The 22,184-nt window shown below is 33.1% G+C and overlaps 3 protein-coding genes across 8 annotated transcripts in view; 2 read left to right on the top strand and 1 right to left on the bottom strand.

The window, feature by feature from the left end:
* LOC134271724 (mitochondrial glutamate carrier 1-like) overlaps positions 1-303 on the top strand; it is an 11,482-nt gene extending 11,179 nt beyond the window's left edge. Inside the window, exon 10 of the mRNA XM_062753935.1 lies at positions 68-303. Coding sequence (XP_062609919.1) covers positions 68-218 — 151 coding nt within the window. The 3' untranslated portion in view covers positions 219-303. The remainder of the gene's footprint in view (positions 1-67) is intronic.
* Positions 304-7,670: 7,367 nt separating this feature from the next.
* On the bottom strand, positions 7,671-13,151 carry LOC134271726 (rab-like protein 3). Of its 6 annotated transcripts, none has more exons than XM_062753937.1 (8): positions 13,047-13,151; positions 12,815-12,906; positions 11,429-11,546; positions 10,613-10,715; positions 10,028-10,247; positions 9,242-9,313; positions 8,735-8,776; positions 7,671-7,795 (listed from the first exon to the last, which is right to left on the bottom strand). In XM_062753937.1, exons 1-8 carry the CDS (start codon positions 13,093-13,095, stop codon positions 7,736-7,738), a joined length of 756 nt encoding a protein of 251 aa, XP_062609921.1. In that variant the 5' UTR covers positions 13,096-13,151; the 3' UTR covers positions 7,671-7,735. The 6 variants fall into 6 exon arrangements, with proteins under 6 accessions (XP_062609921.1, XP_062609926.1, XP_062609925.1 ...); XM_062753942.1 differs by having other exon boundaries at positions 8,665-8,776; positions 10,028-10,178; XM_062753941.1 differs by having other exon boundaries at positions 10,028-10,178.
* A 214-nt stretch (positions 13,152-13,365) lies between these two features.
* The window catches only part of LOC134271723 (brefeldin A-inhibited guanine nucleotide-exchange protein 3-like), a 36,130-nt gene continuing 27,311 nt past the window's right edge, over positions 13,366-22,184 (top strand). The window contains 9 exon segments of the mRNA XM_062753934.1: positions 13,366-13,435; positions 15,998-16,272; positions 17,159-17,290; positions 18,281-18,349; positions 18,707-18,823; positions 19,257-19,299; positions 19,449-19,530; positions 19,620-19,727; positions 19,862-20,023. Of these exon segments, the coding sequence (XP_062609918.1) occupies positions 16,054-16,272; positions 17,159-17,290; positions 18,281-18,349; positions 18,707-18,823; positions 19,257-19,299; positions 19,449-19,530; positions 19,620-19,727; positions 19,862-20,023 (932 nt within the window). The 5' untranslated portion in view covers positions 13,366-13,435; positions 15,998-16,053.

Here is a 22,184-nt window from a genome sequence, read left to right as displayed (position 1 = left end):
GCTCAGGTGAGCGCTGTGGCCCCTGGGCCTCTTGTTATAATAAATATGAAAATTTCACCACTTTTAGGAAGGTGTACAAAACAGAGGGATGGAAGGCCTTCTTCAAAGGGGGGTTCTGCAGGATTCTGGTCATCGCGCCACTGTTTGGAATCGCTCAGGGTGTATATTTCCTCGGCATCGGGGAGCATATAGTGGGATTCTTCTCCAAGTCAAAGTGACATGTTAGTCATGTTTAGCTAAGAAGGTTGCAAAATAATTTACATAATTTTTTTCTTTAAAATAATTGTTATATTGTCTGTGATAGTTTAAATTTTTATGATCTTAAAGGGCAAAAAAAAAGTATATAGTAAAACTCTACTGAAGAGAACTAAGGATAATGTATATAACAGAAAAAATAGGATTTAAGCAGCCACCAAAAAATACTCACATAATTAGCATTGAGGATGATTGTATTTAAATAACTAAAGTTTATCTTTAGACTTTGTTTTAAGAAGTAGAGGAGATACTTAAGTGTCTACATGTAATATTGTATGCAGTGTCAATAATTTTCTTTATTTACTGAATGAAAACAAAATATGTATGTATGTTATATGAGTCAAAGAGATTGAATAATTTCTTTGTTTCTACAATGATTTGTATGCTGTTGATTACGTCATAAAATGACAACTAAAACAGCATTTATTACAACATTATTTTGTTTTGAAAAAGTAAATTGATAGTCTTATTTGTTTTCTTGTCATGGCCAGGAATTTCCTTGTATTGACATCAGTAACGATGGTAACACACTAGTCAGAATTCTCTATTTTCATCTCATATTAATTAAGTGTTTCCAAAATATGTAGATACAAACCTTTACTTTTTTCACTCATACACCACTAAGTTGTCTCGTGTTTTAGTTTGTGCCAGTTTTTTTCTCCTTATTCTAATCAATTCACTTATATTTTATTAAACAATGTTTAATATTTGATTGTATTATGAATTTTGTTGCTTTTCAGTAAATTTTGCAATATTTATTATGTATAGCTTTTGTAAGAGAGTGAATTATTATGAAATAAAATGTATAGTTCTGCTTTTTAAAAAAGGTTCTCATTAAAAGAGGCCAGTATTTCAGATTTTTTTTTTTTTTGATGTTCACAGTAAAATATGCATTATTCAGCACACAGAATATTTATCAATAATTCTCTAAAATTAAGTACTATTTTGTATTAGCAAACAATACATGACCTTGAATTATTTACTTTGCTTCATTAAAAGAGTTTATAACAAAGATGTAGCAAAGAGCTTCCTGTCAAATGCAACTTCTGAATTTTGTTTTAATTACATTATGCAAACACATCATGCATGCTCGTCTGTTAATCTTGATTTTTTTTCTAATCTTCCATATCCATTATGAAGAGAATTAAATATTTAAATTTACTTGGAAAAAGTTTAAAAGATACTTGTACATCAGTATTTCATGTGTCTTGTAATGTGACAGTGCTGCTTACAAATCTGTCATTGTTGGACATTTTGTACAAAGAAGATGGGCGCATTTGGCGGGTGATCTGCAGGAATCATTTGTACGAAACATTTATGGTTTAAATGTCAATGATTTGGTTGGCTGAACATACCTGGTCAGATTTTACAAACACATCCATGGGTTATTTTTTTCATTTAGTTTGAAAGACATTGTAAAATTGTAACATTTATGTGCATTTTTTTCTAGGGGGTACTATAACATAGTAATGTTTCACAAAAAATTAAACCTAAAATATTTAATGCATGGATGCATGATACGTGTACATGTACTTTATTAAAATAGAAGATTAGAATTGCATGATTTCGCTTGAGAACCAAACTGAACCAAAATTTATCTAATTCAAAATTTTAATACATCAGTACATAAAACGAAACTGACAAAATAAATGGTTGTTTGCCTGAATAAAAAAAAAATAACGCCCCATGCCAGGCTCCAACCAAAAAGCTTTTCGCTTGGAGTGCACTGAACAGGTATCCTAACTAACTGAGCTATCACCGCTACACATGTAAAGATGTTTTTAAAAGGACAAAGACGCACCACATTGACATATTTGGATTTTTTGGGGAAAAGTTCGTTTTTCGTGGTCTCTGGGTCTTCTCTCCATTTTTTAAAAAAGTGTATTCATTTCTTTGAATTAAAATACACACAAATAACGTTTCAAAATCATGGAGAGAAGACCCAGACATAGAAAATTTTTAGAAAAACGTGTTTAAAAAAGTACCAAATGTCTGATATGGCCAATTTTCAAGTTATTTTTTAGCAAATCAAAGCTCAATTTCGGAAAGTATTTTCCGTTCCTGTTGCACAGGAACCCGATAAATTAAAAAAATGTTAAAATTTCATGTGACATGTCAATAAATTTTTCACTTTTCAAGTACGCCCAGGTTCCTGCCGAATGCCAATCAAAAGCGCCCTCGTTCTTTAGGAATGAGAAAGATAATCAGAAATTAAGTCATACATCCACCTACTGATTCAGTGATTGTTTGTTATTATACGAGAATTTTTCACCCATGAAGAGAAATCACCATATACTGGTGAATGGCTTCAAATTTTGACCTTTACTTGGCACTCATGGCCATTGAGCTGTGAGAGACCTTTATCATTATTATGTCAATGCCTGCTGAGACATGGGGCCTAAGTTTTTAAGGTCTCATCTGAGGACCCCCAACTTTCACTTCAAGGTGCCAAGCACTGGCAAAGGAACAGTTGCTACCCATTTTTTTTAATTAGGTCAGTCGCAGGCGAGATTTGAACTCACGACCTTCCGATCACAGAGCGAGTCTTCCTTCTTGATTATTTAAAAAATATTAAAATGATCCATTCATATGTTTTATTGTGTTCTCTACAAATTATAGTGAATCCCAGTTATCTCAATCTCAATGGAAACTTTGAGGTATCTTGGGTAAATAAATAAAGAATAAGTGGTTGGGATGTCGAACTCACATTAACGTACATCAATGTTTGAGATATGGAATCCAAGTTACACTGTATCTCAATCTCTGTTTTAAATATTACGGTACCTGCTTTACGCCTAAGTCATTTTATGCATTTACCAGTCATGTGTTTGTACTTTGTATCTTTTATATAGTAGATCGAGTCATTAATATGTCAGGATATTTTCCCATTAAATTCTTGTCAGTCAAGTATTTACAGAATTATTAAATCATGATTGTAATACCTGGTATTACTTTTAATGGAAAAGCCAAAGCTATCATTTTGGGAATACATGTATTAAGTTTTATTTTTTCCCCATGCAAACTTTTCATGTTTTTTTCATGTCAATTTTCATATTGTTGCTGGTTTATATCATTGAGCTGTTACTTGTTTGCTTAAGATTAAAGAGGGTGTTGCAGAAACTCGTGATTATTCCCTATATATCGAGAAGGACATTTAAATACCTCGTTATATCTAAATATAGATACAGCTACGTAGAGGACTATGTTCACGGTGGGTATTTCCTGCTTGATACAGCAAAACACTTTCGTCATTTTGCACGAAAGAGGTTGGAACAACAAAAAGCACAATGGCTAAACTTAAGCAGCATTTTGAAAGAAATACTGTAAACATTGTTGGAAAATATTTTTCATGAAATAAAACTGCATCCCATAATCACACTGTTGGTGCTATATCCAAGACATTTTATTTGTTTCAAATCAAATCTTGGCTTCTAACTAAGAGACCAAAATTGCAATAACTACAGTATGTAAAAAAATAAATTATTTAAACAATACAGTAACTTTATTTTCCAAGACAAAACTAAATAAAGCATTAGTTTTAAGTCACAGCTAGCATATCAAAGAAAACAATTCAATCCTGCATTTCTAAAATATAGATTAGTTATTAATTAACTCCTTGACACCCCCCTCTCTCGCTTTCAAAATATATAATTTCATTGCACTACCATTACATATGGGAAAAAAAATGCAAAAATGATCCATACCAGGATTCGAACGCATTCGCTGGTAAAAATACTAGTTGGAAGCCCAACAGCATATCCACTAGACCATTTCGGGCTCGGTGGATTTGCAGCGTTATTTAAAGTACACATTTTGCATTTCATTTCAAGAAAAATTTTTATTCAATTTTTGCGTTTTTCAGAAATGTGCCTCTTTGAAACAAAAATCGGAAATGGCAGTTTTGAAGAAAATTCCTGCATCTTTGTGTATATATCAAAATTATTTTGTTTCAAGGAGGCACTTTTTCAGAACAATGGGGATTCCCTATTTAAAAAAAGGGAAAATCTTATATATTTTTCCATAAGACTAATTTTCACATCATCTAATGGCAAATTGAAAGTCAATACACACCTTCCAAATATTGTTTCTCGTTGTGCTTTATATATTGTTGCATTTGAAAAAAAATAATATCATGGGTTTCTGCAGCATAAAAATTCTTGTTTTAATCTGCTACACATTTAGGGAAAATAACAAAAGAACTGCAACACCTTCTTTCTTTTTTTTTTTTGAACCATTTTCATATTTTTGTTTTTAAAAATAGGAATTTTTTGATCTGCAGTTTTCTTGGTTTGATCTGTAGGGGTTTATTCAGAATAATTCTCCATTGTTGTATTGTTATATTGATACATTCCTGTGAATCTTTAGTATGAGGGTCTACTGTAAACCAACAGTATTAGCGCATAAGAAATATCTGCAAGTTTGGTGACCTACTTTAACTCACAAACATTAAGGATAAATAACACAATTTTTTTCAGAAATCAGCAATATATCTCATAGATTTACATTTAAATTGGTAACCTTAATGTTTACCAAGTATGGTGGGAGAATTTTATAAGATTTTGTCATAAGGTTAAAAATTCGTGCAAAATTTTGTATGGAATTATATAGAAAGCAAAACAAAGTCTCATTTCTTTGTATTTCAGAGATTTATTATTTATTATAAATTATGTCATTTCATATCAAAATCAGTCAAAAAATGTATATCAATTGATGCATCAAATTTTTGTTAGTGTTAAGAACCCTTAATGTGAACCATTCATTTTCCTTTATATTTATAGAGAATATTTTCTCTATTATGGAAATTAATGACCATGGATTAATTTCAAAACGATGAATTGCAAATAAAAATTTGTGCAAATAATATTTGGTTTATTGTATACTGTGAGTTAGAATACCTGCAGATCTTACTCACACACTGTGTATCAATAAGGTTAAATATTTCTGTTGTAATATTCCAACATATTACAGGTTTATGTATTTGTAAGCTTTCCCTTAAGTGTGTTCATTTAATAGATGCATTAAGTATATTTTTGGATAGATCTAATTATGGATTTTTTTAAAACATGAATATAGTGATTGGTAAATAAATGATTTATGAGTTAATTTCTTGTGTCCTATTTGTTTGATGATATTTTGTCAAATTCCAACTAGGTCAATACTGTAATGATTTACAGTGATTACCCAGATTAAGGGCTCTAATGGAATAACCTGTCCTTTCTTGAAGTGGACTACTCTGAAGGGTATAAAATAGACCGCTCTCAGAGTGCAGGTTAGTTCTGATGCTGAAGACTTGTTGGTAAGCTGAGGAAAGAATAGAAGAAAGGGTTGCACCAGTGTCAAGAATCCTTGGGAATTGAAGCGAGATACTTGGGGGCTGTTGATCTGAATAAGAACGAAACTCCTAGTATCCGCTATCAATTACATGTATTGGACTCAGGGGAGAGGTTCACAGTGCTAGGCCCAAGATTTACCCAGACATCAGAATTCAGCCAACCTTGTATATTGTTTGATTCAAGTTAATAGAGAAACCCAGAAAGATTTAAGAAAAATTATTATGCATTGTATTATACTGTAAATAGTCAAAATATAAGATCAGAACACTCAGGTATAGTAAGAGAAAAATGATCATCCCATAAGAACCCTACCTATGGGATGTTACAATACAACAAAGCTTGTTTGCAAATGCAGTGCTGTCATAAGGTCAAATTTTGAACAACATCTTTAGGTCATCCGAGTTAACAAGGTGACCTATTGTTATCTGTTTTCATCTGTCGTCATCCCTAACCAAGTACAAGGTTATAAGGAGCAAGAATGCCTCTTCCAGAATTTTGAATTATTTTTTTTAAATGTCTGTTCCATTGTTAGGAAGGGGATCTATTGTAATCAGCATTGAGTCCTCTACCAAAATTGTGAATTTCCTGGCCCCAGGGTCAGGGGCTCTAGAGTTAGGACAGGGCTCTCTTGATTGTATAGTGAAAATGCATTAATTCTTTGAAAATCTTTTCCTCTGCTCCTGAGCATTAAACCAATAAAGTTTGTACATAATTATGATGTGGAAGGGTGCCTCTTCCAAAATTGTGCAATTCTTGGCCCCTTGGTCAGGGGTTCTGGTGCTAGGGTTGGGCTAAGCCTGATGATTATATGTACATTTAAAATATGTACATATTGCATGAAAAATTGTGATATGCTTCTTCAGCAGGGAATGTGTGTTATTGTTACCTTTACATTAATTGAAACAAATGAGACATGATCTCGACAAAGACTGCTTGTTCGAGGTTTTTACAGTGTCAGTGAATAAGAGGAGTCAAAACGTGATTCCATAAGAATGAAACATTTGGTAAGTTTTGCCTGTGTGTAAATTCCACTCAGCTATCCAATGAAGCGATGAAAAATGCACCCATGTTATTTCACATATTGAGTTGTCTTAGGATTCATTCTGCCAGACCAGAAAAAGGCTTATAAGGGCTCCTGACAGTTAGGACTGTCGACAGGGGATGTTTACTACCCCATGACACCTGATCCCACCGCTGATGATGTCAGGGTCCATGCATGATGCCTTTTCTCTACATTTAGAGAGTTTATTTGGACTAGTGAAAATATTTACTGTTCATAAATCTCCATAGTTTGTCACCCTTGATGGTCTCAAGATGCATTAACTAACAAAGTTTGACTTTCCTAGTCCCGATACCATAATCAAGAAATGTATCCATTTGAGTCGTTCCACCATGATACCCAAAAATATGAAATTTAATAATTCTGGGCCTCACAGTCTGCAGGATAATGAATCAAACCAACACAAGAGATTGCTATTAAATTAATCAAAGTTATAAAATAAATGTACACCTAAGGCCAAAATAAATTAATCAATTGTTTCTCAGGCAAAAAAAATCAAAATTTAATGCGGCAGGCAGGCTTTTTTTTTTTTTTTTTGAAGCAGGATTTAGTCTACACCTTTTTTTTTTTAAAGTCATTTGTTCAATAAAATGATAATATCTACTAATTCTTAAGTTTTGTTCTCTGAAATTAATTATAATATGTATTCAACTTTAAATAATGTTATTCCAAACATTTATTTAAAAGTTAACTTATAAAATACTGTAGATTTAGAAGAAAGATATTGTTTTTCTAATAAAAACGTCTATCTTAGCATTTATGAAAAGGGCAATAACTCGGTTTTCTTTTTCAATTTGGAAAAATAGAAAATTGGGTTATTTCCCTTTTCAATATGTCAATAAAATTGATCAATGCGGCCGTTTTTTAACTGATGCGGCAGTGCCTGAGAAACTATTGATTAATTTTTTTGGGCCTAAGGACACTTCTTGAATGTAATTTAAATCTTCATTCAGTAAAAATGATTTATGATTAGGAATGATCCCTCCTGCTAGTACAAGTGAAGTGAACATAAAAAGAAAATGTTATATTTTACAAAAAATACATTTAATATTGCACTTGACAAAGAGATATACATATTTGGTCAGTATCAGTCTATATGTGATGTTTTGAAGAATCTTTTTCTTTCCATAGTTGGAGTTATGTGCCCCTGAAACAGAGAAATGAGAGGAATACAACGTCAGTTTGAATAAAAAGATTTAAAAAAACAACAACAGTAATATAAGGAATATTACGAAGTTGATGAGACTAAATTTTTTTAAGGAATAATGGATCTTAAAATTATAATATATATGATAAATAGGTCCACGTTATCTGATGGTACAATTGACAATGTATGTATATTAAACAGCATTATTATTTTTTTTAAAATAAAATATTATAGATCTAACTGCACCGTGTTCAACATATGATTTTTTTTTTGACATGCAGACCTAGTCAGCTGAGAATTTCAGTAGGTTTTAAGAGAAAGCTGAGAGAGAAGAAAGATTCAGAATAGCCTTAATTTTGTTACTGAACAGGTTTTCTCATTTCACCATCATGCTTAGTCAAACTTTCTCATAAACATACAGTGTACCATGTACATGTATATATAGTATTAGTAAGCACAAATGAGTAAAGATAAACAATTTTTACTTCAACATGTCATGATTATATGTTTTTACCACAAGCTGTCATGTTTATCAGGTGGGAATTTTAAATTCTCTTGGCAACACAAATCAAGTACTCATTTCTACCCTTTACCCACTAAGATGCCGTGCTTATCTAATTCCCCCAGAATATATTTTAGGAAAAAGGTAACCCCTCCACCAAAATATAATCTGTAGTGATGCTACCAAACATCTAAACATGTGAGTAGATTTTAACTTTTGCTGCTGTAACCACCACCTGACCTAATTCAGGGAGGCTATATACCAAACCTCTAAACATGTGAGTAGATTTTAATTTTTGCCTGACCACCTGACCGTATACCAGGACATCTTCCACCTTGGAAGCATAGATAAATAACTTTAATCTTACATCTCTGTGAACTTTGACCTTAGTGTTAGTCGACGTAAGTATAACCGAGCCTACTTCCTGTTGTATTTACCTGGTTACCGCCCTCCCTACTGTGGTACCGCCGCTCTATCACCTGGAAACAGATGTGTATGATATGGTAGCAAATTACAACTATAGTTACAATGTTTCCCAGTTCATTACAGTCCAAAGTTTAAGATCAAAAAGGATTCTGTTTGCATCTTGTATTGGATATTGGTCTTCTTGTATGACCTTGGTTGATCTATGTTTATGACCTTGGTTGATCTTCATATATGACCTTGGTTGATCTTCATAAATGACCTTGGTTGATCTTTGTATATGACCTTGGTTGATCTTGGTTGATCTTGTGAAATCATAAATTCAAATTCATTTCAGACAAGGGATTCAGTCAAAAGTAAGAGTCTCTACATAATTTTGAGACAAACTGACAGACGGGTAAGAAAGATAGCAAATACAGTATTAACATCACCGATTCAGCATTAAGTCATTTAAAATAAATTGTAGTAAATGTTGAGTGTTTTAGACTCTGCTGTCATTACACCTGTGCATGTTTTCTTACCTTATCAAAAAATTTGGTCAGTTTGACAGCATTAGTGGACCCTGGAGATATATGTTTGACTTGGTGACAATCCTGGAATAAAAATGTGATGAAATGATGTAGTCCTTGTAGTCAACTTCCCAGTGCTGCTTAATTTTCAAAATTTGTCAATGATCTAGGAATTCTTCTCATTATTATTTCTTTAATACTGTGAAATCACTAATCATCGTGGGGAATTTATTTTTGTGGTTTTTGAGGTATGAAGATCGAGACCCATGAATTTATGTCCACCATAAAAATGTATTTTTTCACATATATTACTATTCAACAATTCTTCACCCAAGAAATTAAATCCCCAAGAACACATATTTTTCCTTCAAAGAATAAAAATTTGACCCCTCAAAAATATGTGATTTTATAGTATCTTCAGAATACTCTTAGTGGAAAGAGCTGTGATTAAATTTCAATTCTTGATATATTCGTACCTTTTAGACAAACACAAGGGAGGACAATCACTTATTACGTTCAGGCATTTTTTTATGAACCATTATAATTTTTAAAAATGCAAGAAATTGCTAAAAATTTGGTTGGGGATTGCAAGAAACTTTGTTATATCTGTAAATTCATTATAACTGTGTCCACACTACATAAGTTTTTAATAACAGTACTGTATTCCTATTGTAGAACAACTTTAAATCTATCATTTCTTTGTATTCTGAACTGTACCAAATTAATGTCGTTCATGACAAAAGAAATTTGGTTGAATGTTTATATAAAAGTATAGAAGATGATAAAACAACTATTTACGAGATTGAATTCGTCTGCCCCGCACTCCTCTGCCACAGATGAGCGAGCCGAGGGCGATTTATCTCGGAGATTTTGAGCCTGGTCAGCCTTACATCCTACAACCATTATAGGGATCTGAATCCCGGCAAACAGTTCGGGATCATAGTCCCCTCTGTAAATAAAAAAATCAACCATTATAGGGATCTGAATCCCGGCAAACAGTTCAGGATCATAGTCCCCTCTGTAAATAAAAAAAAATATTATCTAGTCTAAGGGATCTGAAGGCACAAACAGCTTGGGATTGCAATCCCCTCTGTAAATAAATTAATCCACCATTGTAGGGATCTGATTCCCGGCAAACAGCTTGGGATCATAATCTTCTCTATAAATAAAAAAAAATCTTATGTTTGTAACAGTAAGTACAAAACCATTTCACATTAAATTGATACCATTTCAACATACAAAGTATAAAACACTAACATTACACTCAATATACACACTTAACAATCACACCCATTACAAAGTTTAATTACTGACTATGATCATATTGCATAATACACGCCCCTTACAAAAGTAAATTAAGCTTTCATTACACATAGTACTCACCCATTGAAGTCTTTTGTGTGACCTTTGTTGATGACCTCTGCCAGCCATTTCCTCAGATTCTGGTGAGATTTTCTGTTGGACAAGTCATGAACGAGCAGTATACCTAGCAACAGAACAAGCAGTATACCTAGCAACAGAACAAGAGTATACCTAGCAACAGAACAAGCAGTATAACCTAGCAACAGAATACAGGTTTTACCTCAGACTGATAAATATTAGAAGTGAGGATTTTTCAGGATGAAATGCCTCTCTGTTTAAAAAGCCTAATCACAAAATGGAATCGTTGGCTTCAGGAAAGCAGTAGACAGTCAGACATCAGGAATAAGAGAATATGTGATATTTTTATGGAGCATACAAATACTGACCAGCAGTTTATTTTTAATACTCATGTAGACTTTTAAAAATATGTTTCTCAATTGAAAATTTTCAGATTTACTGCTACCTACCATGAACAGAATGATAGAATATGGAGCGGCTGTTCCGGTGACTACCATGGACAGAATGATAGAATATGGAGCGGCTGTTCTGGTGACTTGTTGACACAGTTTATACCTACCATGGACAGAATGATAGAATATGGAGCGGCTGTTCTGGTGACTTGTTGACACAGTTTATACCTACCATGGACAGAATGGTAGAATATGGAGTGGCTGTTCCGGTGACTTGTTGACACAGTTTATACCTACCATGGACAGAATGATAGAATATGGAGCAGCTATTCCGGTGACTTGTTGACACAATTTATACGTACCATGAACAGAATGATAGAATATGGAGAGGCTGTTCCGGTGACTTGTTGACACAGTTTATACCTACCATGAACAGAATGATAGAATATGGAGCGGCTGTTCCGGTGACTTGTTGATCCTCCCACGTCCCACATTTCTATAAAAAATGTCTTCTCCCCAGGAGTCCCTGCCTTGTAATCATGTAACTGAAAACAGATTTTGACAAAAGATAATGTATGATATTTATTTTAGTGAATAAATTTTGATGTGGATCAATTGAATTGCAGGTTAATTTAGGTGATTAGCACACAAACTCAAAGATCTCAGAGTTAAAAAAAAAATAAAGTTCTTGAATTAACTTTACCTTCACCTCCACCGAGCACCCTATCGTGTACGGAGGGTTGTTTGTGGGTTGTTGGTGACTTATTAAATGCACTAATGATGTTTTTCCGACTCCTGTGAAAAGACAAATACAGTATTTACCGTTCGAATTTTCTCTTATATTGATATATTTAAAGCTTGTCAGCGCGTGGTAATGTGACCAAAATTTGTTCCAGGACACCAAATTTTTGAATAAAGCTTTAAAAACAGTGTATAAATCTACTGATACCTGAATCACCAACAACTACGATCTTAACTTTGTCGATGTTTGCTGCCATCTCATTTTTCTGTCGGCCCTGCCACGACCATGTCACGAAATTTCTATTTTCACTTTTACTTTCATTTTCAATTTTTTTTAGCGGGGGCTCACCCACGTAAATACATATCAAGTAAGATGAAATTGGTTAAAACTTATATCAATATATTTTGATTTTCAGATTTTTCTTCAATCGTAAAGTAGATTATTTGAAGTGGCTGTTCCGGTGACTTGTTGACACAGTTTATAACCATGGACAGAATTAAAATTATGGAGCAACACAAAATTGTGACTTGATGACACATTTTACAGCAAAAATGACATTTCAAACGGCTGTTATTCTGGATTTTATACATACAACAGAGGTTTGAAGTTTTGTCTATTCCTGACTTTTTACACAGTACTTATACTTAAATGGACAGAATGATAAAATTTGTGCCACAGTCATAAAATGGTCGTGATAGCTGTTCCGGTGATTGCACAGTTTATACCTACCGGTAATTCAGAATGATAATGAGAGCTGTGGTGACTTGTTGACACAATTTATACGTACCATGTCATGTATGTATTTCATTGGTCTCCCATTCATATTGCACAAATTTTATTGGCAGTGTAATTTTAATTGCAACGTACATTTCTATAAAAAATGTCTTCTCCCCAGGAGTCCCTGCCTTGTAATCATGTAGCTGAAATCAAGTTTTGACAAAAGATAATGTATGAAATTTTTATTAAATAAATTTTGATGTGGATCAATTGAATTACAGGTTAATCAGGTGATTAGTCCACAAATCAAAGATCTCAAGTTAAAAAAAAATTAAGTTCTTGAATTAACATTACCTTCACCTCTACCGAGCATCCTATCGTGTACGGTGGGTTGTTTGTAGGTTGTTGGTGACATATTAAATGGACTAATGATGTTTTCCCGACTCCTGTGAAAAGACAAACACTCAGTATTTACCGTTCGAATTTTCTCTGATATATTTAAAGCTTGTCAGCGCGTGGTAATGTGAAAAATATATTAAAAAATAATAAATAAAGCTTAACAAACAGTGTATAAATCTACTGATACCTGAATCACCAACAACCACGATCTTAACTTTGTCGATGTTTGCTGCCATCTCATTTTTCTGTCAGCTTGCCTGCCATGTCACGAAATTTCTATTTTCACTTTTACTTTCATTTTCAACTTTTCCTTTCGCATTTTATTCAAAATACATATGAAATTAATTTGGTTAAAAATTATATCAATATATTTTGATTTTCAGATTTTTCTTCAATCGTTAAGTAGATTATTTGAACATGTTGAAGTGGATGAATATTGTTCGATTCCTTTACGAATCGGAGTTGGTGTAAGCGGCCTTAAAATTATCGACTGCAACACAAAATTGTCAGATGCTGCATTTTTCAGCAAAAGTGACATTTCAAACTCGCCCGATTTCTGGATTTCCTGACAAGAAGGTTTGAAGTTTTGTCTACCTATCTTTTTAAATTCTTATGCTTAAATCAGGAGATGAAATTTATGCCACATCATAAATTTCTCTTAGTTCAATTGTCATAATTTCACTGATAATGAGATGTGGAACATATGTTGACGTATGTCATGTATTGTATTTCAGTGGTCTTCCATTCAAATTGCACAAATTTTATTGGCAATATAAATTTCTTTTCAATAATTAATCTTGCTTTGATATCCATTTTTACTGAACGCTTCTAAGAACATATATACTAATTTTAATGGTGTTTGCCAAAAATTGTGATATTTCAAATTGCTTTGAAAATAAAAATTTTGTGGCTGAAGTAATCAAACCCTTGACCCCTTCATATGTTTTGTTAATTGTTTAAACTCTCCACTTGATAAATTGATAATATAAAATGTATATAGTCTTTCTATAAATCAAAGGAGAAAATGTATGGCTGGACTGTGAATCATACCCAGGACCCCTGTATCACAAGCCAGCTGCTCTACCATGAGGCCAATATTCACGCTTTAAGCAAATTACTAATTTCAATGTACAATAAACTATTTATTTTATTAAAATCATTTTTTTTCAGGGTAATATACCTGTTGCAGCTCTTTAGGTGTTTTACTCAAAAAGCTTGCTTGATACATATATACATGTATTTTAGCCGATTTGTGTATATGGATTGTACAAGTTCATTGGAAAAGGCTTATAAATCATCTTAATGCATAATTTTCATAACAAATATGTTTTATTACCCATTTCAAAGTTCTTGTCCGTCAAACAAATAAATTCGAAAACTTTTTATGATTAAAAAATGTTCAAAAACCTCATTTTGTGACAGTTATAAAAACTGTGTTATTTCCTTACATATTATATAATTTAACAGTTTATTTGGATTTTAAAATAATCGTTTTGATTGCTATTCGCCATGTGTTTAACAGAATTGGAAGAAAAGCCTCGAGGTATAAAATTTACCCTAACCGCTATCATCCCTTACCCTGTGCTCAAAAATATAGGGATACAATTGTAGATCGCAATGCATTTATAACAATATTTTTTATGCACATGTATTTTCTGCTACGTGCTTCAAAATTTAAATAATTTTGTGCATTATGTACAGTATATTATTTAATTTTATTTGAAAGATCTTAATCAGCATTGAATAACAGCTGTTACACATAACCCACACATATTTCCCCTTATATAAGCTTATTAAATACAACCGACTTATAGGCGGACTGACTTATAGGCGTATATATGGTAATTTATAAATTATGAATTTGGCCCTTAAAGTAATACTGTTTTTTTTTATTCTTCTGTTTTTTGACCCCCCGAAAAATCCAAGATAAAAATGTGAAATTCAGCTACTTATTACATTCCAACAAAATAATCAAATAATTTTAATTTAATTCGAACTGTTACAAGAGACATTAGAACATTGTCTACACTTAGATTGCAAAAAGAGGTGTGTACGACCTTATCTCTCTTGGTTTTTCGGGATCACATCAAGCGCACTGAAGAAAAATTTCGGACTTCCGAGTGGATAAACTTGGAGAGATTTCACACAAAGATTGTGAAACATGTAGTGTATACCTCTGATCAAATCATTTTTGCGATGAAAAATTTCAAAATTTGTTTGAAATAATTTTAGAAAACTTAGTTTGCTTTACACAACCGAATTAAAGAACTGTGTCATGACCTTGCAATGCATGTAAATCATGATGGAGAAAAATTGTGTTTGTGTGGTCGAATCTTTCTTAAGGATAAACTTGGTAGGTTTTTATTTCACACAAAGATTGCCCAGATAATTGTGTTGCATGACCTTGACCCAAGGTCATTTGGGGAAGTTCATTAGGTGTCTTAGAAAAATTTCAAAATTCATGTTTGACACATAATCACTCTATATATATCCAGGTGATATTCATGATCTATACAATATATCACATAGTCTTTCATATGTATGACAGGAAAGGAGAAAATGTATAGCTGGACTGGGAATCAAACCCAGGACCCCTGTATTACTAGCCAGGTGCTCTGCCGACTGAGCTAGCCTGAGGCCAATATTACACTTACTTTAATTAAACATATTACTTTCCATAGATGTACAATTTAGCACCATTGATAAATTTGTCTACACAGTATTAGAGTAGAATAATAGGGGAAAGTGCTTATAATTCTTGTAATATAATAACTTTTAATTAAAAGTTCGTATAAAATAAATCTCCCCCAGATTGTCACTAATGTTTTTTAAATTGTCAACATATATCATCACTGATCATTCCAAGATTTTATAATATGTATTTCATATCTACAAATAACTTCTTTGAAAGTCAACCAGAAAGTTAGTTGAAGGAGAAAAAAAAGAAACACATACCTGTAGATATTTCTGAAGCATTATTTACAATGTTTGTATAATTATAGTGTTTGCAATCTATGCATTTGAAGGATTTATTTAACATGTAGATACATGTACATGTACCTGCATGTATACTTTAAATTATAATTCATAAATGTGGCTCTTAAAGTAATACTGTTTTTTTTTCTCTTTTTCTTTCAGAAATAGTATATATAAAAGTTTCCAATATGTGATCATTACATTGAGAAATCAGTACAATGGAGGACATCCTTTCCCAGCTCATCAGGGATTCATCTTCTGCAAAATACACCAACATAAAGAACAGAGCCGTGGACGCGCGGGAACTGCTACAAAACAAAGGCCTGTTAGAGGTGACCCCAGCCCACGTCTTACGGGAGAAATGTCTGGAACCCCTACAGTTAGCATTGGAATCCAAAAATAGAAAACTCGCAACAGACGCTGTAAATGGAATACAGGTATACACAACATATCGTTATCAGTACAAAAAAAAATCTCCTTAAATTACAAGTATACACAACACATCTGTACAAAAAATCTTAAAATACAAGTAAACATGATAGGTCTACATCAGTACAAAAAACCCCCTTAAATACAGAAAAAATAACTACGTAATGTATCAATAAACATGATACAGATAACACTCCATAATGTTTAATGTCATTATGTAGCCCATGATACTTAACCATACTACATAATACAGACTGATAGATACACCACAGAAAACACATATACATTGTAACAGGAAAGATCAAATGTATGGCTTTAACGCTTGTATCTCTAGTCAGGTGCTCTACCAACTGGCTATCCAGGCCGATATCCACGGGCCAAACTATATATTCCTCATGATTAATTGGTCTTCGCCCTTAATACACAACCCAAGTTCTTATTGCCCCTGCCAGGACTTTCACCTGCAATTCCAGGGGTGGTCAACGGCACCAAATCTGTAACAGGAAAGGAGAAAATGCATGGCTGGACCTCCCAATCGAGATTGTATCTCTAGTCAGGTGCTCTACCTACTGAGCTATCCAGGCCGATATCCACGGCCCAAACCATTACAACATAAACATTTCCACCATCATCGGGAACGAGTGATCTTGTCTTTACTTATCACTTGAAATTTACATTTACATTTCAACTTGAAATTTACATTTACATTTCCACTGGAAATAAATCATGAAATTACAAAAAAAAAAATTTTTCTTTAAACTTAGTCTACTGAGTAGTCTCTAAAAATGTTAGAATTTAAAAAAATTTGACAGAATGATTTCAAAATGTCTCTAAGACATAAATTTAATGTTTACGATTAAATATTTGAGATCTGGGTGATACCTCTGCTTATAGGTGATATTTGATACATCGGTTTCAGTCCAGTAATATTTGATACATGATCAGAGATGGATGCCGATACAGATCCTCAACACTGTGTTGTGTACCCCATCTTTACCCGAGGACACGCAAATGGATATCATGAAGGTATATACTGGGTATAAGGCCTAGCGAAGAAATTGATACTGTATACAGAGAAATTTTTGCCCCCATTTTACCTTTGCCCCTTTTCTCCCTATCCTCATTTTGGCAAATTTTAATTGGGCATTTTCAAAGAATACAGTATAATTTTTTTTATATAAAACTATGACAGGGCGAATGTAAAACGGGGCAAAATTGTTTGAAGTGTGAAATATGGCGAAAATGACACAGGGTTGAAAGTAACCCTGTATACAGTAATTAAGATCAATTTGACATAATAAATGTATATCATGCATATACTGGATAAAGGGACAAAAATTAATAATTTTTAAAATTTTATTTTAGAATGTGTTTACTTAAAAGTAATATAGATACTTATTTTTAACAATGAGTAATATACAATATTATACACTTTATTACATTTTTAACAGTGAAATACTGTAATTTATTCATTGAATACAAGTGATATCCTGTCACGGTGTGAAAGGATATCAAAATGATATCCTGTCACAGTGTGAAAGAGAAATTTTCAGAAGTGATTTTCACCCTTTTCCTTCCCTTCACCAAGAATGTTGTAAAAAATACTCCTTAACCTGTTATAAGATAGAAAACGAGTTCATAAACTATTCTGTCATAAAATAAAACTGCGCAAGTTCCCCAAATAATGTTGCTGAAATTCATGTTTACAATGTTTATCACTTAGCTATGACGTCTCAGCCGCTCAACTATGACGTCATGTAGCCTAAACCTGCATTTACAAGAAAGACGTAGGCAAAGGGAAAATCAAAGAAAATGTAATAAATAGAAAATTCAATGTTTTGTAGTTGAAGGGATGGAATTTATTTCACTCGTTAATAATTTTTAAAATTTTTTGATTTTAGAATGTGTTTCGCACTCGTGAAAATATAAAAAAATCCTGTCCCACTCGTGAAATTTAACAATATTCAACAACAAAACATTGAATATCCTCTATGTATGTAATTTTTGTCTTTGTAGCTTCTGTTGAATATGACATTTTCTACGTCTTGGTGCATGAATGCAAAAGTCATCACAAAAATAACACAGGTAGGGGTTGGCAATATCTGCATGCTGGGAAAGTGGTAGGGCTAGATAAATACCCAGGTATGGGGTAGTCAGCCTGAAAATGCTTGACCTCTGTGGGGCTCTAAGTTCATCTACCTGGTTTACAATTTATATTTATTTTAATCTTCCTTGAAAATTAGATAGTTTTACTCAAGGGATTAATTATTATTTCCATAAAGTTGCTATTAAAACTAATTTAAATAAGTTTGAAATTTAGGTTGATATCTATGCATTGTCTTTTTAGTATTGTTGAAAGATAAGATCGTTATTGCACCATCCCCTTATGTTTAGGTGATGGTTTGTTTAGCAGTAGTTATGTTAGGGAGCCTCTTGTTGTAGGTGTATATAGATACCTACATGACAAGCACCCATAATGTTAGGGGTACAGTGAAGGCAGCCCTCACCCAGCTTCTCACCAGCTTCACAGACAAACTGCAATCTGCTGACAGCAGAGGGGTAAGACAAGGAAACCTACTGTAGCCTATGCTTTCTATGTTGATTTGTGTTAAAAAGTCTTTAGTATTTGTGTTTCACTGTTTATGCATTATGTTGTTTATAAGTGCCTAAAAGCTTTTTTGATGATACATGTTTTTAAGCATACAATTCTCTGAGTCATACAAAGATTTATTGTTTAGATACATATACATATAAACAAATAATTTTGAAAAGACTGTTTGAATACATATAATGTACTTATAATGAATATGCATGAAAATAATGCTTATGTTACTCGATTTATTTTTAAATACCTAAGCTAGAGGGAGTTTCTATATCATAAAAATGTTAACATGTATTGATAAATGAATATATTTTTTGTTATCAGCAGATTGTTTTATTATTTTTTTTATATTACAAGATCTGACTATTTCTTATTGCTGCTTTGCTTTAGCAAGGAGATGATGGGGATGTTCTAGCTGACTTCAACCCTAAAGGTGAGTTTACTGTCCTTAAAGTCAAACTAATAAAGGAAAATAGAATAGCTGATTGGTAAAAAATATGTGCACAACTCAATATGTATATAAATTATTATAAAACCAAGTCTTTAGAAACAAAAAGTTATAATGTTTGTGTGTGTGTTAAGGGAACTCAGACAAGGATGGCCTGACTACAGACACTATCAGGATTCTACAGTTCTTCACCAATAAACTAGATGAGGCCTTAGGGTAAGTCTGTCTGATTAGCTTTTACTTACAGAGGCACTCCTTGTTTGAGATGGAGTCTATACACTAAGTATGTGATCATTTGATTGCAGCAGTCAGACCAGAGTATCAGTACCCTTGTTGTTAGAGGGAGTACTAACAATCATTACGAACTGTCCCAGAGGAATCAACTCCAGTGAGCTCTTTCAGGAAATCATATGGTGAGATGTTAAACATACCAGTATACTCTGAATTTTTCTGATTCTTGTTTTTATTATGTACAAATTTCAAACAATTGAGTGAAACTGGTAAAATAAAGATGGACAATAGAGATGATTGTACATTTCTTTTCTAGGAAGAGTCTCTGTCCCTGTTTGATCTCTTTGTTGGGATCTCCAAAGTCTGAGAAGACAGTATGTAGTCAGAAGACGCCACACAAAGAGGATATAGGACGAGGATCAGGTTGTTCTATGTCAGCTCCGAATCTACAGGCAACCACAGCTAAAACTATCTATAGGTAAACTATCTACAGGCAACCACAGGTAAAACTGTCTATAGGTAAACTATCTACAGGCAACCACAGGTAAAACTGTCTATAGGTAAACTATCTACAGGCAACCACAGGTAAAACTGTCTATAGGTAAACTATCTACAGACAACCACAGCTAAAACTGTCTATAGGTAAACTATCTACAGACAACCACAGCTAAAACTGTCTATAGGTAAACTATCTACAGGCAACCACAGCTAAAAGTGTCTATAGGTAAACTATCTACAGGCAACCACAGCTAAAACTGTCTATAGGTAAACTATCTACAGGCAACCACAGGTAAAACTGTCTATATGTAAACTATCTACAGGCAACCACAGCTAAAAGTGTCTATAGGTAAACTATCTACAGGCAACCACAGCTAAAACTATCTATAGGTAAACTATCTACAGGCAACCACAGCTAAAACTGTCTATAGGTAAACTATCCACAGACAACCACAGCTAAAACTGTCTATAGGTAAACTATCCACAGACAACCACAGCTAAAACTGTCTATAGGTAAACTATCTACAGACAACCACAGCTAAAACTGTCTATAGGTAAACTAGCTACAGGCAACCACAGCTAAAAGTGTCTATAGGTAAACTATCTACAGGCAACCACAGCTAAAACTGTCTATAGGTAAACTATCTACAGACAACCACAGCTAAAACTGTCTATAGGTAAACTATCTACAGACAACCACAGCTAAACTGTCTATAGGTAAACTAACAACAGACAACCACAGCTAAAACTGTCTATAGGTAAACTATCTACAGACAACCACAGCTAAAACTGTCTATAGGTAAACTATCCACAGACAACCACAGCTAAAACTGTCTATAGGTAAACTATCCACAGACAACCACAGCTAAAACTGTCTATAGGTAAACTATCCACAGGCAACCACAGCTAAAACTGTCTATAGGTAAACTATCCACAGACAACCACAGCTAAAACTGTCTATAGGTAAACTATCCACAGACAACCACAGCTAAAACTGATTATAGGTAAACTATCTACAGGCAACCACAGCTAAAACTGTCTATATGTAAACTATCTACAGGCAACCACAGCTAATAGCGAGTGCAGCGAGGCGGCGCAAAGCACCACTTGCGTAGCGAGCTCAATAGACTAACGTGTACGGACGGAGGAAATTCGGGTTGAAATCTGCACATTGTTCCAAGAAAATTTATCTCACTGCGTGAAAAAATTCCAAACTCCCAATAATCCTTTGCGGTGCATAGCAACATGGTGGCTAAAACATAGCAACAATTAACTTACCATATTTGGCCGGGTATGATACGCATTGATGTAAAATACGCACCCCCTTTTTGAGTCTGAAACTGGGGAAAAAAAAACGCAGTTCGGATGTACTATACGCAACAGAAAAAATTACCAAGCGATGTTCTGAACTTTGAAAATCGCGGTAATTTGTTACGAAAATCGGCGCGAGGATTACGTGTCAAAAATTTACTGAACACACTTTTTTTTTAAAATACACACTTTATAACTTTCTCTTAATCTTGACATTCCATATCGCGGCAATCTGGAGAAAATTATTTATTCATTTATTTCAACAAAGCACAAGATAATGTTGCGTAAAAGTATTAACAGATTTTTTTAAAGAATAGTTACGGTGATTTTGAAATTATGCGTCGCCATATTCTTAGATGAAATAATTCTATTTCAACAAAGCAAGATTAATTGTCGAAAGTTTTATCAGTTGTCATATTTAATTTTGGTTCTAGATAATCATGCTGAAAATTATCTTACAATATTTTAACAGGAAACGAAATTGAAACATCCAAGTATTTATTTCTTTAAGAAGACTACGATTTTCCTTCTGAATCTTCGCGGATATCTTATTTTCTAAATGATACCACTTTTATTAAAAGTTTTAGCATGATTTATATTTCATTTGTCAAGTCTCAATTATTTAAACAAGAGGCCAATAAGTATAAGATAAGGTTAATTACATTTAACAAGTGTTTAATTGTTTAAAGTGCCGTAATCAACACATGCTCACACACACGAAAGGTCATAAACTGACCCCAATTTTTAACAAAAAAAATAATCAAAGCAATTAATATGGCAGTAAATAATCAGTGCTCTAACTGTAAAAACATTGCTTTGGAGTCGGTAGA

The sequence above is a fragment of the Saccostrea cucullata genome, unplaced genomic scaffold, assembly GCF_032062105.1.
Source record: "Saccostrea cucullata isolate Sc308-1 unplaced genomic scaffold, CSIRO_AGI_Scuc_v1 ctg533, whole genome shotgun sequence".
NCBI lineage: Eukaryota > Metazoa > Mollusca > Bivalvia > Ostreida > Ostreidae > Saccostrea > Saccostrea cuccullata.
The sequence above is the reverse complement of the archived record's forward strand: the minus strand, read 5'-3'. Positions and strand labels throughout refer to the sequence as shown.